The sequence below is a fragment of the Cornus florida genome, unplaced genomic scaffold (genome assembly GCF_030987335.1).
Source record: "Cornus florida cultivar Cherokee Brave unplaced genomic scaffold, ASM3098733v1 CherokeeBrave_3.0.0_Hap2_Chr09, whole genome shotgun sequence".
In the NCBI taxonomy this organism is placed as follows: Eukaryota; Viridiplantae; Streptophyta; class Magnoliopsida; order Cornales; family Cornaceae; genus Cornus; species Cornus florida.
The window spans coordinates 52,630,951-52,654,945 of NW_026775579.1; the positions used below are offsets into that span (position 1 = coordinate 52,630,951).

General features: G+C 35.8%; 1 protein-coding gene across 1 annotated transcript; it reads left to right on the top strand.

Annotated features, from left to right (window-relative positions):
• Window positions 1-12,390: 12,390 nt before the first annotated feature.
• On the top strand, window positions 12,391-23,989 carry LOC132273926 (uncharacterized; the record flags this gene model as incomplete). The annotated part of the gene is made up of 17 exons (XM_059775034.1): window positions 12,391-12,908; window positions 13,418-14,062; window positions 14,354-14,607; window positions 14,749-14,820; window positions 14,948-15,082; window positions 16,290-16,408; window positions 16,498-16,803; window positions 17,210-17,297; window positions 17,377-17,482; window positions 17,570-17,683; window positions 19,480-19,643; window positions 19,758-19,878; window positions 20,076-20,300; window positions 20,377-20,567; window positions 23,134-23,301; window positions 23,390-23,495; window positions 23,957-23,989. Coding segments are annotated over exons 1-17 (2,895 nt in total), but the record flags the coding sequence as incomplete, so codon positions are not given.
• Window positions 23,990-23,995: the final 6 nt, after the last annotated feature.

The window sequence follows — 23,995 nt, forward strand, 5'->3', positions numbered from 1 at the left end:
CTGACCAAGCCGCCTTTAATGAAAAAATTCCATGCTGCCAACTAATTTTATCAGGCCCATCATGAAGACTCAGTGAAGAAATAAAGGTACGGGCCAGAGGAGGGAAGTCTGCTGGGAACATCCATGCGCCATTGACTATAATGGTCTCCACCGTTGCCTTGTTATCAAAATTCCGAAAAGAAACAGCACCAAACCTCTGAACCACAGATAAATTACTACACCAAGGATCATGAAACAGATTAAAGGATTGACCACCACCCAACAGTATATACAAGATGAGGAATTAATTAGTCGCGGACATCCAGAATTTGCTTCCAAGATGCTGAATCAGACGTTCTAGGGAGGACAGTCCTAAAGGAAGATTTTCGCAAATACCTAGCATGCATCCACTGTATCCTTAGCTTATCTTTCTTCTGAACAAAATCCCAGCAGATTGAAATTTTTGTCGCAACATCAATATCTGAAATTAGCCTCAGGTTGAAGCCTCCTTCAGCGTACGGAAGAGAAACCTGGCTCCAGTTGATCTGTGACATATTCTTAACTTCAGTTTTACCACTCCACAGAAAATTTTTGAACTTACTTTCCAAAATTATTCCGCAGCCCCATGGGATTTTGAATTTGAAAAGCCAGTGATAGAGGAAAGAGTAGAGAACAGAACGTAATAATTCAACCCTACCAGCCAGAGAGAGGTTGATGGTGTTCCAGTGGGTCAACCGAGCATCGACCTTATCTATCAGCGGCTTACAATCAACACTTCTCAAAGAGCTATGGGACTATTTACCATATGTTAATTTGTTAATATAGGTCAATCTGTGCTTAAAATGGCCCTCTTTTTGAAAGTTGTCTTGACTGACAAACCTACACAACTCAGAAAAATTGAAACAGGCCTCATGGTGAACTGTACAATTTAATGCACCATGCACCTTCTATCACATTCAAACAGAAAAGATTTAACTCTACGTGGATATATTGATTATTGACTTGATCAAATCTCACAATTATGGGGCTTCCACTTCTTTTTTTTCAGCAAGTAAATGAATAATCAAATAAAGAATCTCACTCTTATGGGTCTGCAAACATAGAAATTTTGACAACTTCGAATATATAACAGAGTTAGAAAATGTTACCATTTAAAAAAAGAAAAAAGAAAAAAAGAAAATGAATCAACTATCACCATCAACTGCTTTGTTTCAAGGGGGCTGCATAATGATCTTAGTCAAAACAATTTATTATGCTGATTTCGGTGTTGCCTTGGGGTGTCATAACAATACGAGAGTTATCTTGGTTTATCATTACCAATTAACTGAGAGGAATGTCCTTTTAAGACTTAATTAACTCAAATGATCAATTCATGAAAAAGCTAAATTTGAAAACTATTTAATGGTGAGCTATGATACGTAAACAGAAAATACACACTGAATAAACTATGCCAATCCAATTCATTGGTCAAGTGGTGTCACGAGTGAAGTCTTCTTCAACATTTTAAATGGTGGTTTAGGCTTTCTTAGCTTGGAAACACAAAATAGAGCTGCAATTTTAAATGGAAACTCGTGTTAAATACTCAGAACAACCTATGACTCAAACAAAAATACTTAATCAGAAGGAGATGTTTCGGGGATTTTAGCATACCTCAACAAAGCAGTTGGATATGGAAAAAGATACTTCAGCTGAGATCCGTAGAAATACCCTTTTTTTATGTTTTTTTTATTATCAAAAGCAAGGATAAAAATGGTTCAGAAACTCTCTTCCGGACTAACAATTTGGCTGCAAGAAGGCCCTTTGATCCTCAAATACAGCCACTCGCCAGCCCATCTTTCCTTGATTCCTCGCAACCATTTTACTCAGGTGATTCTTAGTGCTTCCCTCCACAAATTCTTTCCCGGTTCCCAGCTTTTAACTTGCATGTTAAGAGACCCTTGGCTATTCAAGTACTGCTTGAAGCTAGATATATTAATGAATTAGCAGTGAGATCCTTCGGTAGCTTATAGCTTGATTGGTGTAGGGAAAGAAAGTAATGCACATAATCCTTTAGACCAATATGCAACTATGGACGGTATTGCAAAACAACGCACTAGCAGCGCGACCAATACCTAGTTCATAATATATTTTTTTCAGAGTGTGCACGAATGGCCACTTAAGAACCAAAACAGGATGGTGTAGCAAGGTCCCTTTGAATTGAGAATCAATGCTTGATCTCATAGCTCCAATAATAGGTTTATTAACTCCATGGTTGCTCCCATTTCCGTAGCTCTTCTTCTCTCCCTCCTTTTTGATATTGTTGTGCCTTCTCAATCCATTGATTTCATCTACAACGGATTCTACCCAACAGATATGGATTCAGCCAAACAAACCTTATTCTAGATGGATTTGCTACCATCATCCCACCAAGTGGAGTTCTTGAGCTTACTAACAAATCTTCTACTAATATCAGAAGCCATGCATTCTATTCCCAACCAATACAATTGTTCACCAAAAATTCTTCTTCTGTCAACTCTTCTAATTCCTTTAGTACATACTTTGTTTTTGAAATAGTCCCCAAAGATGTCAACCGAGGCAGCTATGGCCTCACCTTCACTTTATCTTCTTCACCGCTATTTCCTGGAGCTGAAGGGGATCACTACCTCGGAAGTTTCAACTCAACAAATGACGGGAACCCCTCAAACCACATATTGGCTGTTGAATTAGAAACTGCTAATGGGCACAAAGAGGCACCAGATACCCCAGACAACCATATTGGAAGCAACATCAATATCATGGCCTCAGTTGCATCCGAGCAGGTTGCTTATCATTTTAGTCGTATTGCTGTAAAGGAAGAAGTGAGGTTGGAGAGTGGAAAACCAATCCAAGCTTGAATAGAGTATGAAGGGCGAAAGGGAGTTGTTAATGTAACCATTTCGCCTGAATCAAGACCAAAACAGGCCAACTAGTCAGATAATGTAAGATAAAGGTCTTGGAGTACCGGAGTTAGAGAATACTAGATTAAGCATAAGCAAAGCAGAAGCTACAATAAATTTTAACCCACTTAAGTTTGAGCAGTATACTCAACTTGGAAGTCCTTGGCTGTGTAATTTGCTAGTTTTTTTTTTTTTTCTCTTAGACATACTGTCGAGTACCTATCCCACATTAGTTCTGAACAAAGTTTGTGAAGGACTCTGCTGCTGCAAGAAGAGCTTGGATTGACTGGGACATTCCCTCTTTTGAGAAAAACCATGGGCAACAAAAGGAGAAGAGAGTGCAAAGCCGCCGACAAAATCTACATGGCCGGAGGGGATCGTGACATATCACGCCTCCACCTCCACCTCGTCATCCCCAACAATCTCAATGGAGCTTGAGGCTCCATTACCAAGTTTGAATCTGGTATCGCCGTTACTTCAGGTTTGGTTCAACTCTCTCCATTGGGCCGGCCATCCAAGATTTTCTTAGAATAACCTTTTATAGTGCCAGTATTTTGCTTGAGGCATGGGTATAGAAGGCATTATCTCGTATAATTTATCGTAAGGTTCTCTAATTTTATCACATCACATAGATTTTGTGAATTACACACTGAAAAATAAAAATAGAATATTTGTTCCATTTAATAATTCTTAATTTTCAAAATTCAAAATTTGTACACACATCTAAATCATTTATGGTTTCTAAGACACGACTTGAATGGGATTTTGGAAATTCAAGAGATTAAAAGAAAAGTTATTTGATGTTATCTTGGTTTGTTCCACAAAAATATTTTTTGGGGGTAGGTAATTTTAGTTCACACTATGAAATAATCAAGCAATGTGACACAAAGGTCACTCCCCTTCCTTTTGAAGTTAAAAGGAAAATGATTCAAAAACGTGAAATATAAGATATAGAAGAAACCAAAAAAAAAAAAAAAATTAAAATTAAAATTAAAAAAGCCTATTTTAAATAGATTTAATTGTGTCACTATGTCCCATTACAACAATTTGAAAGTACTACGTTTATTTTAAGATAATAGGTTGGCCAACAGGCAAAAATGTTGAATTTCAAATGATATTCTAAAGGTACATTGTAGACATTAAATTTTTTTGATTAATTCATCACTGTCATATCTGTCAAGAAGTCAAATATTTTTTAATTAATTAAATCCCACAAATACAGGTCTCATCAACGGACACGTGTCAAAATCATAAAGGTTCAAACCTTTAAAGAAACGTTCGGTTAAATTCAAATTAATGCAAATTTGAATTTGAATTTGAATTTGAATTTGAATTGATTTCAATATAAAAGGGAACAAATCCCTTATTTATAGAAAATCGCACAATTGGGGATTTTCCAAATTAGACGATCCACTATTTGGCCTATAAATACAAGGCCACCTTACAAGAGAAGGGGACGGTCAGATACACAAACACAGAAAGACAGAGAAAGAAGAAGAGAAGGCCAAAGCCCTCTACCTCAACCAACACTCTGAAGTCTCTGAATACGAAGAACAACAAAGCACGCCACACAAGTGCACTTTTTCATTGAAGTGAAAAAAAGAAGACCAAAGCCCAGTCTCTGCCTCAACCAAACTCGGAAGTCTTTGAAGACGAAGAACAACAAAACACGCCACACAAGTGCCGTTCTTCATTGAAGCCCTTTAACATTTCAAGATTTTGACGATGAAGAACAACAAAGCACGCCACACAAGTGCCATTCTTCATTGAAGCCATTCAAAGATTCTGAAGAACAACAAGCACGCAAGTGTCGTTCTCCTTCGAAGACCTTCAAATCCATCATTCGAGATCAAACTTCATCAGCCCTCAATCGGAAATCCAATAAAGTCTTCTTCAACCTTGAAGATTTGAAGAACATTCAACCACTGGTTCAAGATCAAGCTTCTGAAGTCCTTGCACCGACTTTCTAAAGAGATTTAATCAGAGGAAGATCCTATGTTGTAATTAAAGCCCTGTCGAATCTCTGCCTCAACCAAAATTCCAAAGTCTCTGAAGATGAAGAACAACAAAACACGCCACACAAGTGCCGTTCTTCATTGATGCCCTTCAACATTTCAAGATTTTGAAAACAAAGAACAACAAAGCATGCCACACAAGTGCCATTCTTCATTGAAGCCATTTAAAAATTCTGAAGAACAACAAGCACGAAAGTGTCGTTCTCCTTCAAAGACCTTCAAATCCACCGTTCGAGATCAAGCTTCATCAACCCTCAATCGAAAATTCAATAAAGTCTTCTTCAATCTTGAAGATTTGAAGAACATTCAACCACTAGTTCAAGATCAAGTTTCTGAAACCCTTGCACCGACTTTCCAATGAGATTTAATCAGAGGAAGATCCTATGTTATAATAGAATCGTCTACAGAGAATTGTACCTATTTTTTTAAAATGAATAAAATTAATTATTTATCTGCATTTTCGTTCATAGATTTTTCGTATCTTTGCGTGTACAACGATTAATCAATGTAATGATTGTATTCCCTATTGGATGGCTCTCAATCTTGGCTCCATACCACTATTACAAAATTCTATAAATAACTAACAATTTAAAATAATAATAATAAAATAAAAATAAAAATAAAAATAGTGCTTCTCTTTTTTCTAAGCTAGAATAAAGTTGGTGAGCCACAACTCGGTCAAGATTCTCTTTATTATTAGAAAATGAGGGTACTACCACAATCCGAGGAGGAATAGGATCCAACACCAAGTCTGCACCCACATGGTCACGAGATACCTCAACAAGGGCATGACTCATGAGCCACTCGGTAACAAGTCTGCCAGATGTGGGAGATCGAGCTCATAAAAAACACCTAAAGCTCCACTTTGAGCAATTTCAAGGGCAAACTGCACCATCAGCCACCACATCAACCACCATCTTTGCATCAAATTCAAAGCGCACATGTTGATAACCAAAAGAACAGGCCAATAGATAACTCGTCTAGAGGCAAGAATCTCTGCCACCATTGCTGACGATGATGTGAAAAGTTTAAACACTACTGCATTAAGAACAGATCCATGAGGATCACGAAACACAGCACCACCTTCACCCAAAAAAGTATCGTTGGAAAAACTAGCATCAAAATTCCTCTTAATCAATCTTTGTGAAGGATGTATCCAGAACCCAGAAGATGAAGAAACAATTCCCCTACCCAATTTTTTGCATTGAAGTTGCGCCTCCTGAAATCCCCAAAATCGCTCCACAACTATATCAACCACCTTTATCGGGTTCCAAACCTCCTGTCAATCACCTTTCGATTTCTAGCCTTCCATATACTCCAAGCACCAAAAGATGCAAGTCGCAGAATAATGTTTATCAAGCGAAGAATCAACTTCGGCCACCAAGCGCCACCAACCATCTTGTAATAACCTGAACCCGTATGTCCGAATCGTTATCCGGGTCCTAACTCGACCCGAAAACACACAAAGTCAAAATAGTTATTATGCACCTTACTAAGTGTTAAGAGTCATAATGAAAACATACAAATCGTTTCTAACCACATTGGTTCACAAAAAAGGGGATAACTCCAACTTCGGGCTCACATTGGACCCCTAGGGTTTACAAGGCAAAACAGTCATGAGACTGGTACTAATGGAAAAAGACTCGAAATACTACAATTTGGATTCAAGAATGACCCCATTTGAATTTAAAATGAAGAATTTAGGTCTATTACAAGATCGGAGAAAAAATATAAGAGACCCTTGGCTATTCAAGTACTGCTTGAAGCTAGGTTACTTAAATTAGGAGTGAGATCCTGCGGGAGCTTATAGCTTGATTAGGCAGGAAAAGAAAGTAGTGCACATAGTCCTTTAGAACAATATACAAATATGGGCGATATTGATAAAGGATGCACTAGCAGCGCACGAATGGCCACTTAAAACTGAAACAGGATGGTGTAGCAAGATCCTTTTGGATTAGGAATAAATGCTTAATCTCTTAGCCCCCAAAAGTAGGTTTGTTAACTCCATGGCTGCTCCCATTTCCGTAGCTCTTCTTCTCTCCCTCTTTTTTGATATTGTTGTACCTTCTCAATCCATTGATTTACTCTGCAACGGATTCAACCCGACAGACAGATACGGATTTAACCAAACAAACCTTATTCTAGATGGATTTGCTACCATCATCCCACCAAGTGGAGCTCTTGAGCTTACTAACAAATCTTCTACTAATGTCAGGAGCCATGCATTATATTCCCAACCAATACAATTGTTCATCAAAAATTATTCTTCTGTCAACGTACTCTTCAAATTCCTTTAGTACATACTTTGTTTTTGAAATAGTCCCCAAAGATGTCACATCAATATTCTTAAAATTAATATCAAATATTCTAAAAAGCAAATCCATCAACTAGAAAAAACATCCAACAATCACAAAATATAGCACAAATTTATTTTCTTGAAAGGCAAAACAGAATTTATTTTTTTGAATGGCAAAACAGAGCATAATAAGAAAAAAATCTGCTAATCATAAAAAATAAAAATAAAAAATAAATAAATAAGAACTAACCTGGCTTGGGCGTTTCATCTCTGCAACTAGAGATTCGCCATTTGTCTCACAATCTCACTCTTTCTCTATTCGGTTAACACTTTGACTCTTGAACTTTCTTATTTGTTTATTCTTTTGAACAAAAGTTTCTTCTCTTGCAAGCTTGAACTTTCTTATTTGTTTATTAAATTGCCAAAAATACCTTTTTTGGCTTAAGAAATAGAATATTCATAGTTCTTAAAAAAAAAAAAAAAAATCATTGACGTTGCGCACCTAACAAACTGGGATGAGGCGCAATTGAGGCGCACCTGATAAACATCAGTGAGCCTGAGATGATAACAGACGCTAAATTTACGCCTCGAGTCTAGACCGCCTTTAACAATACTGATGGTGCCAATTGTGGTAATGGTTTTGAAAGGTTTTAATGTAAAGTGTTGTAACCAGGTCATCATCTCACTTCAATTGAAAGACATTGAGACAAGACTCTGGGATGGTCTAATTGAACAATAATTGGAACAGGAGAGCTATTTTAGTCTGCAAGTGAAAACGACCGACAATGCATGTGTGTGAATATATTCCTGGTCTCTTTGTTAATTACATTGTGTAATTTGAAAGTAGAAAGATGGTAATTGGTTCAACTATTAAGGTTGATAAAAAAAAATTATAATTTCTAAAATCCTTGCTGATAAATTTTTTTATTTATTTATTATTTTATTTTTTTATGTTCACTTCAGTCTATACTAAAGAAAAATAAAAATAAATAATAATAATAATAATAATAATAATAATAATAATAATACAAGTAGAAATTCCATGGAAGCCGCTAAAAAAAATGGTGCCACTTGCAACTATATATTATCTTGTGTTATAATAGTAGTTGTCGTTTTCTTTTGTTTTTAGTAGTGTTCATATACTCACACGTTACACTATATCAATAATAGAATAGCTTTAGTAAGGTAAGCAAATATTGCATAATTACTTTTAAAGAGAAAAATTAAAAATTAAAATATATATTATTGACCCAATTCCTTATCTCAAGACAAATTCTTATATGGTTTGATTTATATTTGGTAAAAATAATGGAGAGTTATCCCTCGGATAAAGAAATGAGTGTTACTCACATTTTATTTGAGGAAGAATAAAAAGGGTATTGCCAATTGGGTAACAAAAATAAAGGACATATTTATATATATACACACATATATATATATTGTTAAAAAGAAAAAGAGGAAAGATAATTTATTGATTTCTTTCTCTTTTTCTCCTACTTTTGAATTAAATATTATCCATCCCTTCGCTATTCTTAACCAAACAAGGCTTTTGAATCATCTTCCTCCTCCTCTTCCTCTTTCATCTTATACCCCCCTCTATTTTCCCCTTTCTATTTGAATTTAACAATCTCATTTTGCATCAATAAACAAGTGAAAAAAAAAAAAAAAAACTAGAAAAAGACTTTCAAAATCATTTGAGAGACCGAGAGACTAAATCAAGTGAAATTTTAGCCGTGAGATCTATTTCGGTTCCATACAAATGATATAAATAAATAAATAAAATTAAAATAAATTCAAAAAAATAGATCTCACGGCTAAAATCATTTATTATCCAAACAGTTGTAACAAATTTAAAAAACTTAAAATGTAACAAAGCATATGATTGGCAGTCATGGTTTATGTGTGGGGTCAGAGTGGGTGGACCATGCATGATGGGCTGTGGGTTTGAATCAATTTAAAAATTTTAAAAAATAAAAAAGAAAGAAAAAGAGTCACATTTGATTCAAAAAAATTCAAATTAAAGTGTCTTATATTCTTATGATTTTTCTATATCTCAACCGGGACCATCCACTGAACACTATCTATCACACAAAATTCAAATATACACTATGTTCTGTTCAAAATAATAATAAATGATCATGCGTTTGTTGGACTTGAATATCTTAAGGGTTTGTACAAAACAAAATCAAATGTAATTTTTGGGACCCACACAATTTATAATCACAGTTCTTTTGCCACCTCACTTTCGACCGTTGGATGAGTAGAGTAAATTTAACTAGCCATGGAACCTTCTATTTCATTTTGTTTTTTGGCCTGTGGATTTACTGTCATTGTCAAAAAAACAGTATGGACTATGCAGAGGAGAGTGATAGCTACGTACCTATTTAATGTGTGTGTAATATGTGTTTGTATTGAATTTGAAAATGAAGCCTTGCATACAGGGATTCCCCCTTCAAAGATGTTTTGTGCTGACTTCATCGAAAGGATAAATCATAAAGTCAAGAATACCCTTCTCAATCCCCCAATTTCCTTTACGATTTCTCTCCAATTTCCCTGGACTCTGAATTTATTCACTCCAAATAGAATATTATTTATTAAAATTACAGTTTATTTCATAAATTAGAAATTTAAATCTTTTCAATTCCTAACCTTTGCAAATTATTTCAAATAAATTTAATTTTTAAAAATTAAATTTAGTGGACTAATTTAAACCTTTCCTCAGTGGATCCTAATTTCATAAAATAAATTTAAATTCTTTCAACTAACTCCTAGCCTTCGTAAACTTTAATTCCCAAAACAAATTTAATTTCCAAAAATAAAAAATGAATAACTAATGTAAACCTTTCCACAGTCGATCCTAATTTGATAAAATCATAAATGTATATCCTTTAACGTTTGTAAATTTTAATTCCCAAAATTAACTTAATTTTTAAAAAATAAATTAGTGATTAATTTAAACCTTTCCTCAGTTGATCCTAATTTGATAAAATCATAAATTTAAATCCTTTCAATTCCTAACCTTTGTAAACTTTAATTTCCAAATATAAAAAATTAGTGACTAATTTAAACCTTTACCTAGTGGATCCTGATTTGATAAAATCAAAAATTTAAATCCTTTCAATTCCTAATCTTTGTAAAATTTAATTTAACAAACAAATTTAATTTTCAAAAATAAAAATTTAGTGACTAATTTTAATTTCCTAACCTTTCCCTAGTGATCAATGTGACACGTTGTTTGTTCTGGAGTAAAATAACAATGAGGGTAGATCAGTCATTTTGTTCCCTCAATTGACTTGATCACCCTACTATATTTGAGTAGGGGTTTAACTGAAATTATGCAAATTTAAGGGAGTCAATTTGATGTATAGACATACTTCAGGAGATCCAAATAAAAATTACCCAATCATTTAATTGAGTGAATTCCATTAATTTGTAAATTTAGAATGTCCGTCAATAGAATATATTAGTTGGAAAGGTTTTTCAAGAACTACCTTATATGCAATATAATATATTATTATTATATAAAGACATTTCACTTTTTTAGTTTTCAAGCTCACTCCGTAACAAAAGTTGAATCATCAACTCATGTACTTCCTCTATTTCAATTTAGTTTTTTTTTTTTTTTTTTTTTTTTTTTGGACTATTCCAAAACATTTATTCACTTAAAAAGTTTAAAACAACATATTTCACACATTTTCATAAAATACTTTTGAAAATGATTTTGTCCGAACTCTTTTTTCATTGTTTAATATCACATAAGGTTAGAAGATGCACTAGCCGAAACGTAGACATGAGATATGGTTGATTTGCCTTTTGAAAAGTTTGTTGCAGTATACAAGATTAAGACTCGCTCAAATGGTTCTGTGGAGCACAATACGACCCTACTTGTAACTGAATGATTCACAAAAGAGTATGGCAGTAACTTTGAGGAGATAGTTATTCATGTTGCATGCATTCCTTCTATTCACTCTAGTTATTGTGGTTGTTTTCGTCATTAGGAACTTTTTCAGATGGATGTTAAGAATGCAATTCTCAATGATAATTTATTCGAGGAAGTTTACACGCATCATCCTTTAGGTTATCATTATCCTCCCAATAAAGGTGTATCGACTCAGATGTACTGTATGATCTCAAATAAGCACTTCGAGATTGGTTTGCTTAATTTTGCTAACTATCTTTTATCTTGGATACTCTATTGGCTCATATGACTTTTTATTCATCCGACACACTAATCGGGGTTTCATTATTTTTTTACTTTATGTTGATGATATAACGAAAATTCATGAACTTAAACAGTTTCTCTGTCATCAAATCGAGATGGAAGATCTTGAACCTCTTAGCTATTTTTTTCATTTGGGTAAGTGAAGGCAACCACGACAAACCTTACAATATAATCCAACAAAAATAATTAACACTCCTTTGGAAAGGAGTAATCATATCATCAAGCTGAAACATATATATATATATATATATATATATATATATATAGGGTAAATCGCAATGACCTCGATCCCATGAGGTTTGGGCCAATTACACATGGACGGATAGACCGTTCAATCTTTATTTTTATTCCAAGTTGGTATTCTCACACACCCCCTCTATAAATAGTTTGCACTCAATAGGATTCGAACTTTAAACCTTATGCTTCATGAGAAACTAAAGTTCTTTCAGAATTTATTAATTTGACCCATTCTGAATTTTTTTACATATGCTCAAATTTTTTTTTTTTTTTTTTTATAAAGTTGTTGATCAAATTTTATAAAATGACAAAATATAATATTATATATTATTATAATATAAGTATATTACTAAACTTTTTACAGTGATTTAAGACAGGTCAAGCCTCAATTAGTGTAATTTAGCCATGTAATACGTAGTACACACACACACACCATACGTATTTATGTTAGGCATGTTATACAGTGGGGTCCACCAACCACCCCATGTGACGATTCTTGTACAGAAGTGAGAAAATGTAACAAATGATAAAGGCGTGTTTGGATTTATGTGTACGACTCCAACGTTCGATTCATACGCCGCTTCTCTTGCCACGTTCAACTCCACACACAGACGTTTTCGAATATTTCGGACAATCTTGCTGATATTGTTGGAACGACGTCGTGTTGTGAGCCTGAGACATTAGGTACACTATTAGGTGCTATATTAAAGGATGTCTTGTTTTCAAAGATTCGGTCTCCGTTGTTAAAATCCTTGAAAAAATTGAATCAAATGAATAATAAATCTAGAGAGAGAAAGTGGTAGTGTAGTGGGAGAAAAAGCACCCCAAATTCCAACTACAGCAAAGCTTTTGGTGTACTCTACTACTTCCACATTACAGAGCTGAGCGAAAAGGACTTTTGGGGACTCGCGAGCTTTTCTCTCCCTTCTCGGTTACGTACAGTCTTTCAAAGTTTACCCCCCTCTCCTTCTCTCTTTCTTTCTCTCTCTACTTTTTCTCTTTCTATATCAGATTTCACCACTACCCTCACTCTCTCTCTCTCTACCCTGTATCGCTCTGGTTTTGGTTGATCTAAGTTGATTTACATCAAAAGAAGCCATTGAAACTCTAAATTTGGATTAGTATGCGGGTATAGTTTTGCTTTATAGAAGATTTTTATATATTTTCTTGTGTACATACAAAGACCCTGTGCAAATATGTTCACTGAAGGACTTGACAACAATGGTCGACGATGGGTTAGAGAGGTCAGTTTTACATACTCAATTGTTTTTTTCCTTTCAATTTATTTATTTTTTCTTCTGTTTCCTTTTTTGGGGGGTGTTAAATTTTGATTTCTCGCGGTGCATTGTGAAATGGGTTCTGGTTCATCTAATTTCTGCCTTAAATATGGGAAATTGTAATTTTTTTATGAATATATTGCTTTGTTGATTTTGTTCACTGAATGGGTTGTTGTTGATTTATTTACCTTTGATGATAGAATGAATATTGCTTGTGATATGGATTTTGATTAAATTACTTGTAGGCTTCAAGATTTAAGTTGTAATATATATATATGATGAGTATTGGTTGTTCATTTTGCACTGTGAATGGGTTATTGTGATTTATTTACATTTCATGATTTTGGTGCATTGTGATTAAAAGATTGAAGTTGTTATAATTTTTATGAGTACTGATTGTTCATTTTGCACTGTGAATGGATTTTTGTTTGATTTATTAAGATTTCATGATATTTAGAATGGAAATTGAAATTCAGGGTTCTGTTAATCAGAAGAAGGAAGTTCCTTACTCAATGTCGAACCTAAGACCTCGAGTTGATCCCATTTTTAACACGCGGAGTGGTGGTACTCAAGGTGTTAGATTGCCTCCTCCATCGAAATTCGTGAGTGGGCATTTATCCGGGGTAATTCCAGTATCACGAGTCATGCCCGGTGATGTGGATGATAGTGGCTCTGCCTCTGAGAATGGTCTAACCACTGATTCAGAAGAAGAGGAGGTTTATGGGGGAAGATACTCGCTTGATTCGTCGTCGCCACAGGATGATAGAGTTCCTACAAATGCTGCTGCTAGAAGATACTACAATCCTTCACAGAGGCGACCGGCTTATGCCAGTGATTCTATGTACTCCGGTGATGTTAGTTCGTCTAGGGAAACTCTTGATAGAGGGCATGGAAATGTGGCGGAGAGGCTTATGAGGGGAGCCAATCGGTACCCGGTTGGAACGAATGGTCATACGATTCACACTGAGGACGAGTCCTCAGATTCTCCCACTAGCTCTGAATTTTCAACCTCACAAATGGGTAGTAAGAATGGACCCGTGCCTCGCTCAACTATGTATGCTTCCGAGGGGTATTCATCTAGTATTCCTTCATGGATGAATGGGGAAAGTGCTCCTGAAAAGGTATGTTAAGTGCCATTTGGTTTTTCTTAAGTGCTGAATGATAGGTGATTGTATAGAATATTGTGTTCTTTGGAGTTGCGTCATAATTTGGTTTTTGTATCCCATCTCTCTTGGTATCATTGCTTTAATGCTTAATAGATATTTATTTATTAAAAATTTAACATTTTCTTCTATAATTGATGTGTGATTGTGGTGAATCATCTTGATATAACTTATTACCAGTGACATTTGCTTTCGTAATGGTCACTTCAAATGTAGATAATGACTTGCTTTGTGGATACTATTTGGCAGGAATTACATGCTAAAAACTTGCAGAATGGAAGGCTCTCTGATGATGATATTCCAAGTGCTCCTCCTTTTTGTGGTTCTGCCATAAAAACTGAACAAAGTCCAATGCGTAGTGAACGGTGCACACCTCGTGTAGCTGATTCAGATGATTTTTCTGTCAGAAATGAAAAAAATATTTCGGAAAGCATACCTGCTCAGGCTGCTCGGGTTTATCCACAGGATAATGCTGGACAGAAGATACCTGACCCGTCTGTCAGGTCTGTATGGCATTTTGCTATTTTCTTCCATAGAAACCTTATATAGCACTTAGATCGTGAGGCATATTCACATGCTTAAACACATTTTATTCCTATTGTTTCAATTGGGTCAAAAGAATTACCATATTGTTTTTTTCATAGGACTGCTGCTGGCATAGAAAGTGGTACACCTTCAGGTTCATTTCCAGCTCGCCTCCCTACATTTCATGCAAGGTATTTTTTACTGATAATTTAGATGAAGTTCAGCTGAGATATAGCATTCTGAATATGGATTTGACAATTATATGTGCTTTCATAATTTTCATCACTTGTACTTGCATGTTGTGCTATTTAAATTCAGTGCGCAAGGGCCATGGCATGCTGTGATTGCATATGACGCTTGTGTTCGACTTTGCCTTCATGCTTGGGCAAGGCAATGCATGGAAGCGCCCATGTTTCTGGAAAATGAATGTGCTCTGTTGCGAAATGCATTTGGGTGAGTTTAATCTCTTATCCTAATTTTTCACAATGTCATAATTTAGAAAGGCTTTCTGTTTCATTTTCTAATGATGTCTGCAAACATGATATTTATTTAAAAGCATGACAAGGTATATTTAGGCGAATGTCACATTGATAATTCAGGGGAAAAAATATTACAATGATATAAGTGGCTAAAACTCTTGTTCCCACTGAGGAGTAAAACTACAATTTTGATTAAGTGGACTGAATCAGAATATAAATAATTTAATTATGCCGATAGTAGGAAAGCAAAATGTAAGCAAGCTGGTAGATTTATTTGTTTGTTTTCTTTTTTTAGTTCTTCATCCTTTTAACTCTTCGTGGAAAAAAAAAAAACTTGATCAAACCGGCTAGAGTATAGAGAATATTTTTTAAAGTAATAATAATCCATAGCGCATTACCTCAGTTGTGTGTTTCCAGCAATTAGAATCATGGTTTGCCTATTTTAGTTTGTTAGACCTTCTCTTTAGATTCTAGATTTGTTATTTATATCCCTTATTTTCATCTGCAAATGTAACTCTTACAATTAATTACATTGCACCAACTTTTGTTGCATTATCTTTTTGGTGCTTTATTAATCATCATTTAAGGCCCTATAACATCTTCAACAGTGCTTGTCTATTTATTAATCCAACTTACCCCTTTACCGCATGAGTGAAACCTCAGTGACTTTTTTGAATGTATTGTTGTGGACTTCTATTTTCGAATCTGTTCGATATATTATTTATCACTTCTAATCATCAAGCACCTTCATCTTAGCTGGCTGCATCCTTTACCAGTTAAAACCTATTTAGTTTATACACCACTTTAGAGTAACATATGATTACTGCAAGCTTTTTAACTTCAAAACTCTGCTACCTGAATAAATTTTCAGGGAAGTCTAAAAATGATGAACAATTGTGAAGCCAGCTGTAAATTGTTTTTTATTCTAGTATTGCGGAGGATTAAATTTGTCAACTTTTATGCTTATAAAAGTAATTGTACTAAGTTTTTGTATATCCAATAAATTCTACAATCATGCGAACTTATTTTGGCAGTGTAAAATATATGGTTGTTATGTCACTTAGTGTTCATTGTTATACATATTACAGGGGTATTGTATGTTAATCTTGGACCTAAGAGTGATACTTCTATGATGTTCCAGTTATTTTACTCCAATCTTTCAATTTCATTTTTTACTACAGTTTGCAGCAAGTGCTATTACAATCAGAAGAGGAACTATTGATGAAGCGCACTTCAGAGCTCTCTAACGAGGGATCTGCCCCAAAACCTAAGAAAATGGTTGGAAAGATGAAGGTGCAAGGTAGTATTTCATCTCCATATTGGACATTTTCATTGGGCAATTATTGGTTTCTGGCAATGAAGCCATCCTGAAATTTATTAATTGTGCAGTTCGTAAGGTTAAAATGGGTCTGGACCCACCCACAGGCTGCAGTTTTTCATCCCTAAGGACACCAAAAATAAAACTAGAATCTGTTCGATACCACTTCTCTAGTTTACGTTCAACACTTTCTTCTGGATGGCAAGCAGTGCGGAAAATCCGTTTTGTACCTCGTATACCTGCAAATGGTTCTTTTCCTCGCCAGAGTTTGGCATATGTGCAAGCAAGTGCTCAGTATGTAAAACAGGTATCTGGACTCCTCAAAGTTGGCGTTACAACTCTGCGCAGCAGTCCTTCATCTTATGAAGTAGTGCAAGGTATATTGATTCTGCTTTGTAAATCATGCACGAGCATTATATTAGTTTTACCATCTTGGAGACACAACTATTGGACATCTAAGCTGTGTTCGCTGAATATTTGGACTCTGATGGCCTCCTTTTTGTGAATATCAAATACCATAAATCACAAATTTATTTTGAAATTTATTAGTTGTAGGCACTGGAATGCCATGGAATTTGAAGCTGTTGGTGTCCATCTTGATAACGGACATTTCTAGATGACATATAAGCATATGATATTGGATTCGCGGATTTATTCCCAAAGCCCATTTAGTTAACCGTCTGCTGTTTGGGTTACTGACATGTTGAGCCTTTAAATGCATAGTTACTTGATATAACTGTACATTAATTCTTAATAGAAAGTGATTCTTCTGAATGTCATCAGAAACACACTCTTGCTTGTTGCGGCTAAAAAGTTCAAGTGAAGAGGATGCCATTCGGATGCAACCTGGATCTGGTGAAACCCATTTATTGTATGTATTCTTTCCATTCTTCATCTTCTTTTATATATCAAGCTGCCTGATAAAGGTCTTGGTATTGACGACTTTACAGCTTTCCAGATAGCCTAGGGGATGATTTAATTGTTGAAGTCCAGGATTCCAAGGGGAAGCAATATGGTCATGTCCATGCTCAAGTGGCTGCTATTGCAGAAGATCCAGTGAAGTTCCCTAAACCCTTTAGTTGCAAATATTTGTTGGTAATGCAGATTGTTTTGATGTGATGCTTATATTAAAGATTACTGCAGGGTGACAAACTACGCTGGTGGTCTATTTATCGTGAACCAGAGCATGAGCTTGTTGGAAGAGTACAGCTTTACATAAATTATTCAACAATTCTAGATGAAAACAGTAATCTTAAGGTGAGCCCCTATGCTCTCTATAAAATAGCATCTGCCTTGGTCCTTATGAAATTTATGTTTGAAGTTGTTTCATCATAATTCAATTAAAGTTTAATAGTAGTAGTGTGAAGCATCTGCAAAATTAGGATCCTCCAGTAATGCTGTCTTGAGTGTACCAGGTTGCTTTCTGTGCCATATTAGATGGGTTGGGAATGACTCACTCTGTTAATGAACGAAAGATGATTTTGGAGTGACATTTTTGACAATTTGTTGAGGGATTTGTGTACATTTCCACTTTTTCATTTATTTCTTTAATGACCCACTCCACCACATGGTATGATATTGTCCGCTTTGGGCCTGAGCCCGCACGATTTTGCTCTTGGACTTTACCCCCAATAGGCCTCATACCAATTGGAGTGACACACCTACATATAAGCACTTCACCTTTTCCTTTCTCAGGCGATGTGGGATTGTGCACCCCTAGCTCGCCAGTGTGGTAGCCTGTCAGTGCCTCGCATCCGCCCACAGGGTCATCACAACCCACCCCCCTTGGAAGCCCGACGTTCTCGTCGGCACACTTCCGGCTAGGTTAGGCTCTGATACCATTTGTAACAACCCACATCGCCTGGGAAAGGGAAAGGTGAAATGCTTATATGTAGGTGTATCACTCCAATTGGTATGAGGCCTTTTGGGGTAAAGCCCAAGAGTAAAACCGTGCGGGCTCAAGTCCAAAACGGACAATGTCATACCATGTGGTGGAGTGGGTCATTACAAATGGTATCAGAGCCTGACCCAGCCGGAAGTGTGCCGACGGGAACGTCGAGCCTCCAAGGGGGGTGGATTGTGATGACCCCGTGGGCGGGTGTGCCGTGGGCGGGTGTGAGAAACTGACAGGCTACCACACTGGCGAGCTACGGGTGCACAATCCCACATCGCCTGGGAAAGGGAAAGGTGAAGTGCTTATATGTAGGTGTGTCACTCCAATTGGTATGAGACCTTTTGGGGTAAAGCCCAAGAGCAAAACCGTGCGGGTTCAGGCCCAAAGCGGACAATATCATACCATGTGGTGGAGTGGGTCATTACAAATGGTATCAGAGCCTGATCCAGTCAGAAGTGTGCCGACTAGGACGTCGGGCCTCCAAGGGGGGTGGATTGTGATGACCTTGTGTGCCGTGGACGAGTGCGAGACACTAGCAGGCTACCACACTGGCGAGTTACGGGTGCACAATCCCACATTGCCTGGGTAAGGGAAAGGTGAAGTGCTTATATGTAGGTGTGTCACTCCAATTGGTATGAGGCCTTTTGGGGTAAAGCCCAAGAGCAAAACCTTGCGGGCTCAGGCCCAAAGCGGACAATATCATACCATGTGGCGGAGTGGGTCATTACAATTTCGAATTGTTAATCAAGAATTGAAAGGGAGATCTTCGCTCAAATACCGTTTTGACATATACTATGAACATGATGAGTATCAGTATCATTCTATTCTTTTATTTTTAAGTACTCAGTATCTTTAATTTTTTTTATCATAGTGTTGATTCTTTATAGAAAGACTCAGACATATACCCTTTTATTCATAGACGCTATGACATCACAATGAAAGGCTGCCTAAAAGTATATGTATATCCTTTTATTGCTGACATTATTTTTAGTCAATGTTAAAGTCCATCATAGTAGAGTTTATTTTTATTGTCTATTCTTTGAACCTGGAATAACCATTTTAATATTTTTTGTTGTTTGAATTTAAGGATGTGGAATCTTCCTATTATCGTGTCTTCAAAATGGTTTATAATTTGAACTCTTATTTTTTGGGTCTGTAGTGTGGCTCTGTTGCAGAAACTGTGGCGTATGATCTGGTATTAGAAGTTGCAATGAAAGTGCAGCATTTTCAACAAAGAAATTTATTGCTTCATGGACAATGGAAGTGGTTACTGACTGAATTTGCATTATATTATGGGGTTTCCGACGCATACACAAAGCTAAGGTACTGGAATTTGTCTCTACTGGGTTAAGTTATGCAGTGAATTGTTTTAGACTAACTTTTTTCTTTACCCAGCATTTTGCTTTGGTAATGATCCTCTTTGATGCATGTTTCTAGGTATCTTTCTTATGTCATGGATGTGGCTACGCCTACAGCTGACTGTCTCACGCTTGTGTATGATTTGCTATTGCCCATAGTTATGAAGGGCCACACTAAGAGCACATTGAGCCATCAAGAGGTACAACCCAATTTTTCAGTTTAAAACTATTGTTATTATTAATATTATTGCTACCATTACTATCATTACATATGTAGCACTCTACATTTCTTATCTTCCCAGTTGATTTTGTGCTATACGGCCAAGTTTCAGTTTAAAATAATCTTCCTGAGTCTTTTATCTCTTCTGACACTGCTTTTTGGGGTCTGCGTTGCTAGAACCGTATCTTAGGAGAAACAGAAGATCAAATTGAACAGATCCTTGCTCTGGTTTTTGAGAACTACAAGTCACTGGATGAGGCAGCACCATCTGGGATTATGGATGTTTTCAGGCCTGCAACTGGACTTGCAGCACCTGTGTTGGAGCCTGCTGTAAAGCTGTATACTCTTCTTCATGATGTATTATCTCCTGAAGCACAGAATAAACTGTGCAGCCATTTCCAGGTCTGTGAAACTTACGTAAACATAGTGATGCTTGTTCAAGTTTCTAAGTTTTTAGTAATTTGTTGTGTATCCCCAGGCTGCTGCAAAGAAGAGATCAAGAAGGCACTTAACCGAGACGGATGAGTTTGTTGCCGGCAATAGTGAAGGCATTTTGATGGATACTGTTACTATTTCTACTGCTTATCAGAAGATGAAATCCCTTTGTTTGAACATCAAAAATGAAATTTCTACTGATATAGAGATCCACAATCAACATATACTTCCCAGGTAAATTTTCTTCCTCCGTGTCGAATGAACAATATTGAAGTGTAAGGAAATAGTTAATTTGACCACTCATGTTATGCAGCTTGATCTTCTGCCCAACATTTCACCGTCTAAGGGAGTCAAATTTACTTTGTAAAAGATGATCGATAAAAGTATTATCTTTTGCATGGGGCTGAGTGTCAAAGTCATAGTTTTCATTATATAAGAAAACCTAATTAGTAAAATCTTATTCTCATGACATCTTGGTGTGTCAAATCTTAACGTATTGGCCAAAACCTAATTAGTAATGAATTTCCTAGTGTTGCCATTCTGAGAAACCAAATATTTCTAGAAGTATTACAGTTATTTTTTTTTGTATTACTAAAAAGTCAGAGCATGTAATTAGTTAGAAATTCCACGTTGACTGGATTTCAGAGTTTGAGAGCACTTGCTTTAAAATTTTCCTATGTGCTTTGATGTAGGTTCTTTTAAAATGTATGAGCTCCATTTTCTGTTTGGATTAGTAGATACTGGAAATAGTACTGGAAAATTTATAGTAGTGTTTTGCATACAGTTGAAAAAGAAAGCACTTTTTAATCTCATTTTATGCTAATTTTTCAATCGCATAGATCATACATATTTCAATCAGCACTATCAACAATGCTGGCCCATCTGACATCAGAGGATTCAACTTTTCCTTGATATTTTTTCCATAAAGACCAAATAGAGTCATTATTCTGAAGATATTGAAGGGAAAGTATTGGAAAAAGTGATAAATAAGTAATACTTATGAAGTTAAAAGATTTAAATGAGCCCTCTAAATATTTGTCTTCTATTTTTATATTGCTTTCAATGCTATATTCTGTTGGTATATTTTAAGAACATCTTGCGTATAGTCTAATAACTGGCAAGTGAAATTCTGATGTTTATCTACGGTATATTTGGTTTTGTATGCATTGAGTATCTTGTTATTCCACTTACCAATTATGGTGCTTTATAATTGTTACTTCCTTTTGGCCTACCTTTTTTCTTTTTGTCAACTTTTCTTTTGTGTCCTTGAGATGCTTTAGTCTCCAATTTTTGTCGTGTTGTTTCAAGGAATATACTTGTATAAGAGGAATACTGATATCACACTGCTATTTTGTTAATTGTTGTGGAGATACCAGATTGCTGCAAAATCTCTTTATGTCAAATACCACAGATTGGATTCCACTTTTTATTTCTTGGTATATATTGGATTCCACCTTTATTATTGGTAGTGTCGGTTTATGTGTATAGAGGAGGCTTGTTTATTGTCAGTATCCATCATTGTCTTTGGACTCGAAATTGAGATTTAAAAATAATTAATCTTTGTGCGGTTAGGCTGTTAACAGGAGTGATGGATCATCAATGTCTTTGGACTCGAAGTTGGGATTTGAAAATAATTTATCTTTATGTGTTTAGGCCATTAACAGGAGTCATGAAATTGTCAAACTGGACTGATACGGCATCTGTTATGCCAATTTAAAATAATTAAAGAAGGCACATCAAATGACAAACTGTTAGTTGGGTGATTTTTTTTACTAGGATACTGCATGATGCTATTCTGATATTCTATAAAGAAGATACTCCCTTTTTATCTTTACTATCTTTTTTAACATTTCAGAAATAAAAAGGGTTTTGATCATTCATTCAATGTTTTTTTTTCATGTTCTTGTAACTTAAAGGTGAAGAAGATCTTCTGCATACTACTGACTCTTGCAGAGGCATATATATTATAGATAGATATATAAATTGATCCCCACTGTCTTATCTCTGCTGTTGCAGTGATTCTAAGTTTTTTTATGTTTTACATAACTTGTATAGCTAGTTTTGATTTGTATCAAGTTAATACTAGTTTTTTTTCATACTATAATATAATGCCAATAATTAGGGATGGCAACGGGATGGGGAACGAGATAACACTTTTTAAAAATTCCAAGCTTCTGCAGAATCAACACAGCCATAACATTTTTCAACCTAATAAAGCTTCAGCATAGCTAGAACAGTTTAAAACATGATCATTTCAAACTGATCAAGCTGCACGCCTATAACATTTTCCAACCTGATTAAACTTGTAGCAAAGCCACATATAATTCAGCGTTATTTCATAACATGCAAGGGCAATTTTGTGAAATCGCACTATAAACGGGGTGGGGACCCCCCGCCCCCGGATGGGTTTTCAAATACGGTACCCATCCCCTCCCCATTTACATAAACGGGTCCCCAAACCCACCACAAATGGGGCGGGGGACCCACCGGATTGGGGAATTTTTCCATCCCTGCCAATAATCTCTAGATCCACCCTCTTCCTCTCTCTCTGTCGTACATATTATCGAAGAATAGGTTCATGTTGAAACATTTGTTAACTTACAAATGGTGCCTTGATCGATATGCTACACAGAGAATCACAGAATCCAGGATATAAGAACAATTCTTGACTGCAGACATATTTGAATAATTTACATTTTTCTCACATGTATTTTCTTGTGGTGGCTTATCTGGTTATCTTATATGAAACATCTGAACTTCTAACATTTGTTGATTTTTTTGGCTTTTTTCTTTCTTACAGTTTTATAGACCTCCCCAATCTTTCATCGTCGATATACAGTGCAGAACTTTGCAGTAGACTGCGTGCATTCCTCATTGCATGTCCTCCAGCAGGCCCCTCACCTCCTGTAGCCGAACTTGTCATTGCAACAGCAGATTTTCAGAGGGATCTTGCCAGCTGGAATATTAAGTAATTTTTTTGTCATTGTTCTGCTTCTTGATGCAAATGCTATTACATTAATTTTAATTCTTCCCACTTAATTTTTATTCCTTCTCAGTCCTGTCAAAGGTGGAGTCGATGCAAAAGAACTCTTCCATTTGTATATTGTCCTCTGGATTCAAGATAAGCGCCTTGCTTTGCTCGAGTCATGCAAATTGGATAAGGTACATATATTAAGCAATGCTGCTTTACGTCTAAATTTATGTTGTATACACCTTAGCATATACCAGTTCAGAAACTTGTAATTTAGATTTAGCAGCATGCAGAATAGCCCAGCTAGATGAACATTCATGTCAAATTTCGGTTACATCTACATTTTTAAACCCTAAAAGAGGGTTGCATATATTATTGCAGGTAGCAATAATTAGTAGCCTTGCATTTTCTTGCTTCATATAGTATTTAGCTAATTATCATGAGAATATTTTGTGGCCAATTTTAACTAGACGTATAAACTTCCTAACATTTATAGCATTTATAAACCATGGGAGAGCTTTGATTTGGTTTTGCATGATCGTTTTGACGAAGAATTACTATCTCAAAGAATAGTTTTCTACAGTATATAAAAAGTTGGTATCCTCATTTATGGCATGTTGCATGATGCTCAAAAGGACTTATTGACTTGCAGGTTAAATGGTCAGGAGTGAGGACACAACACTCAACAACA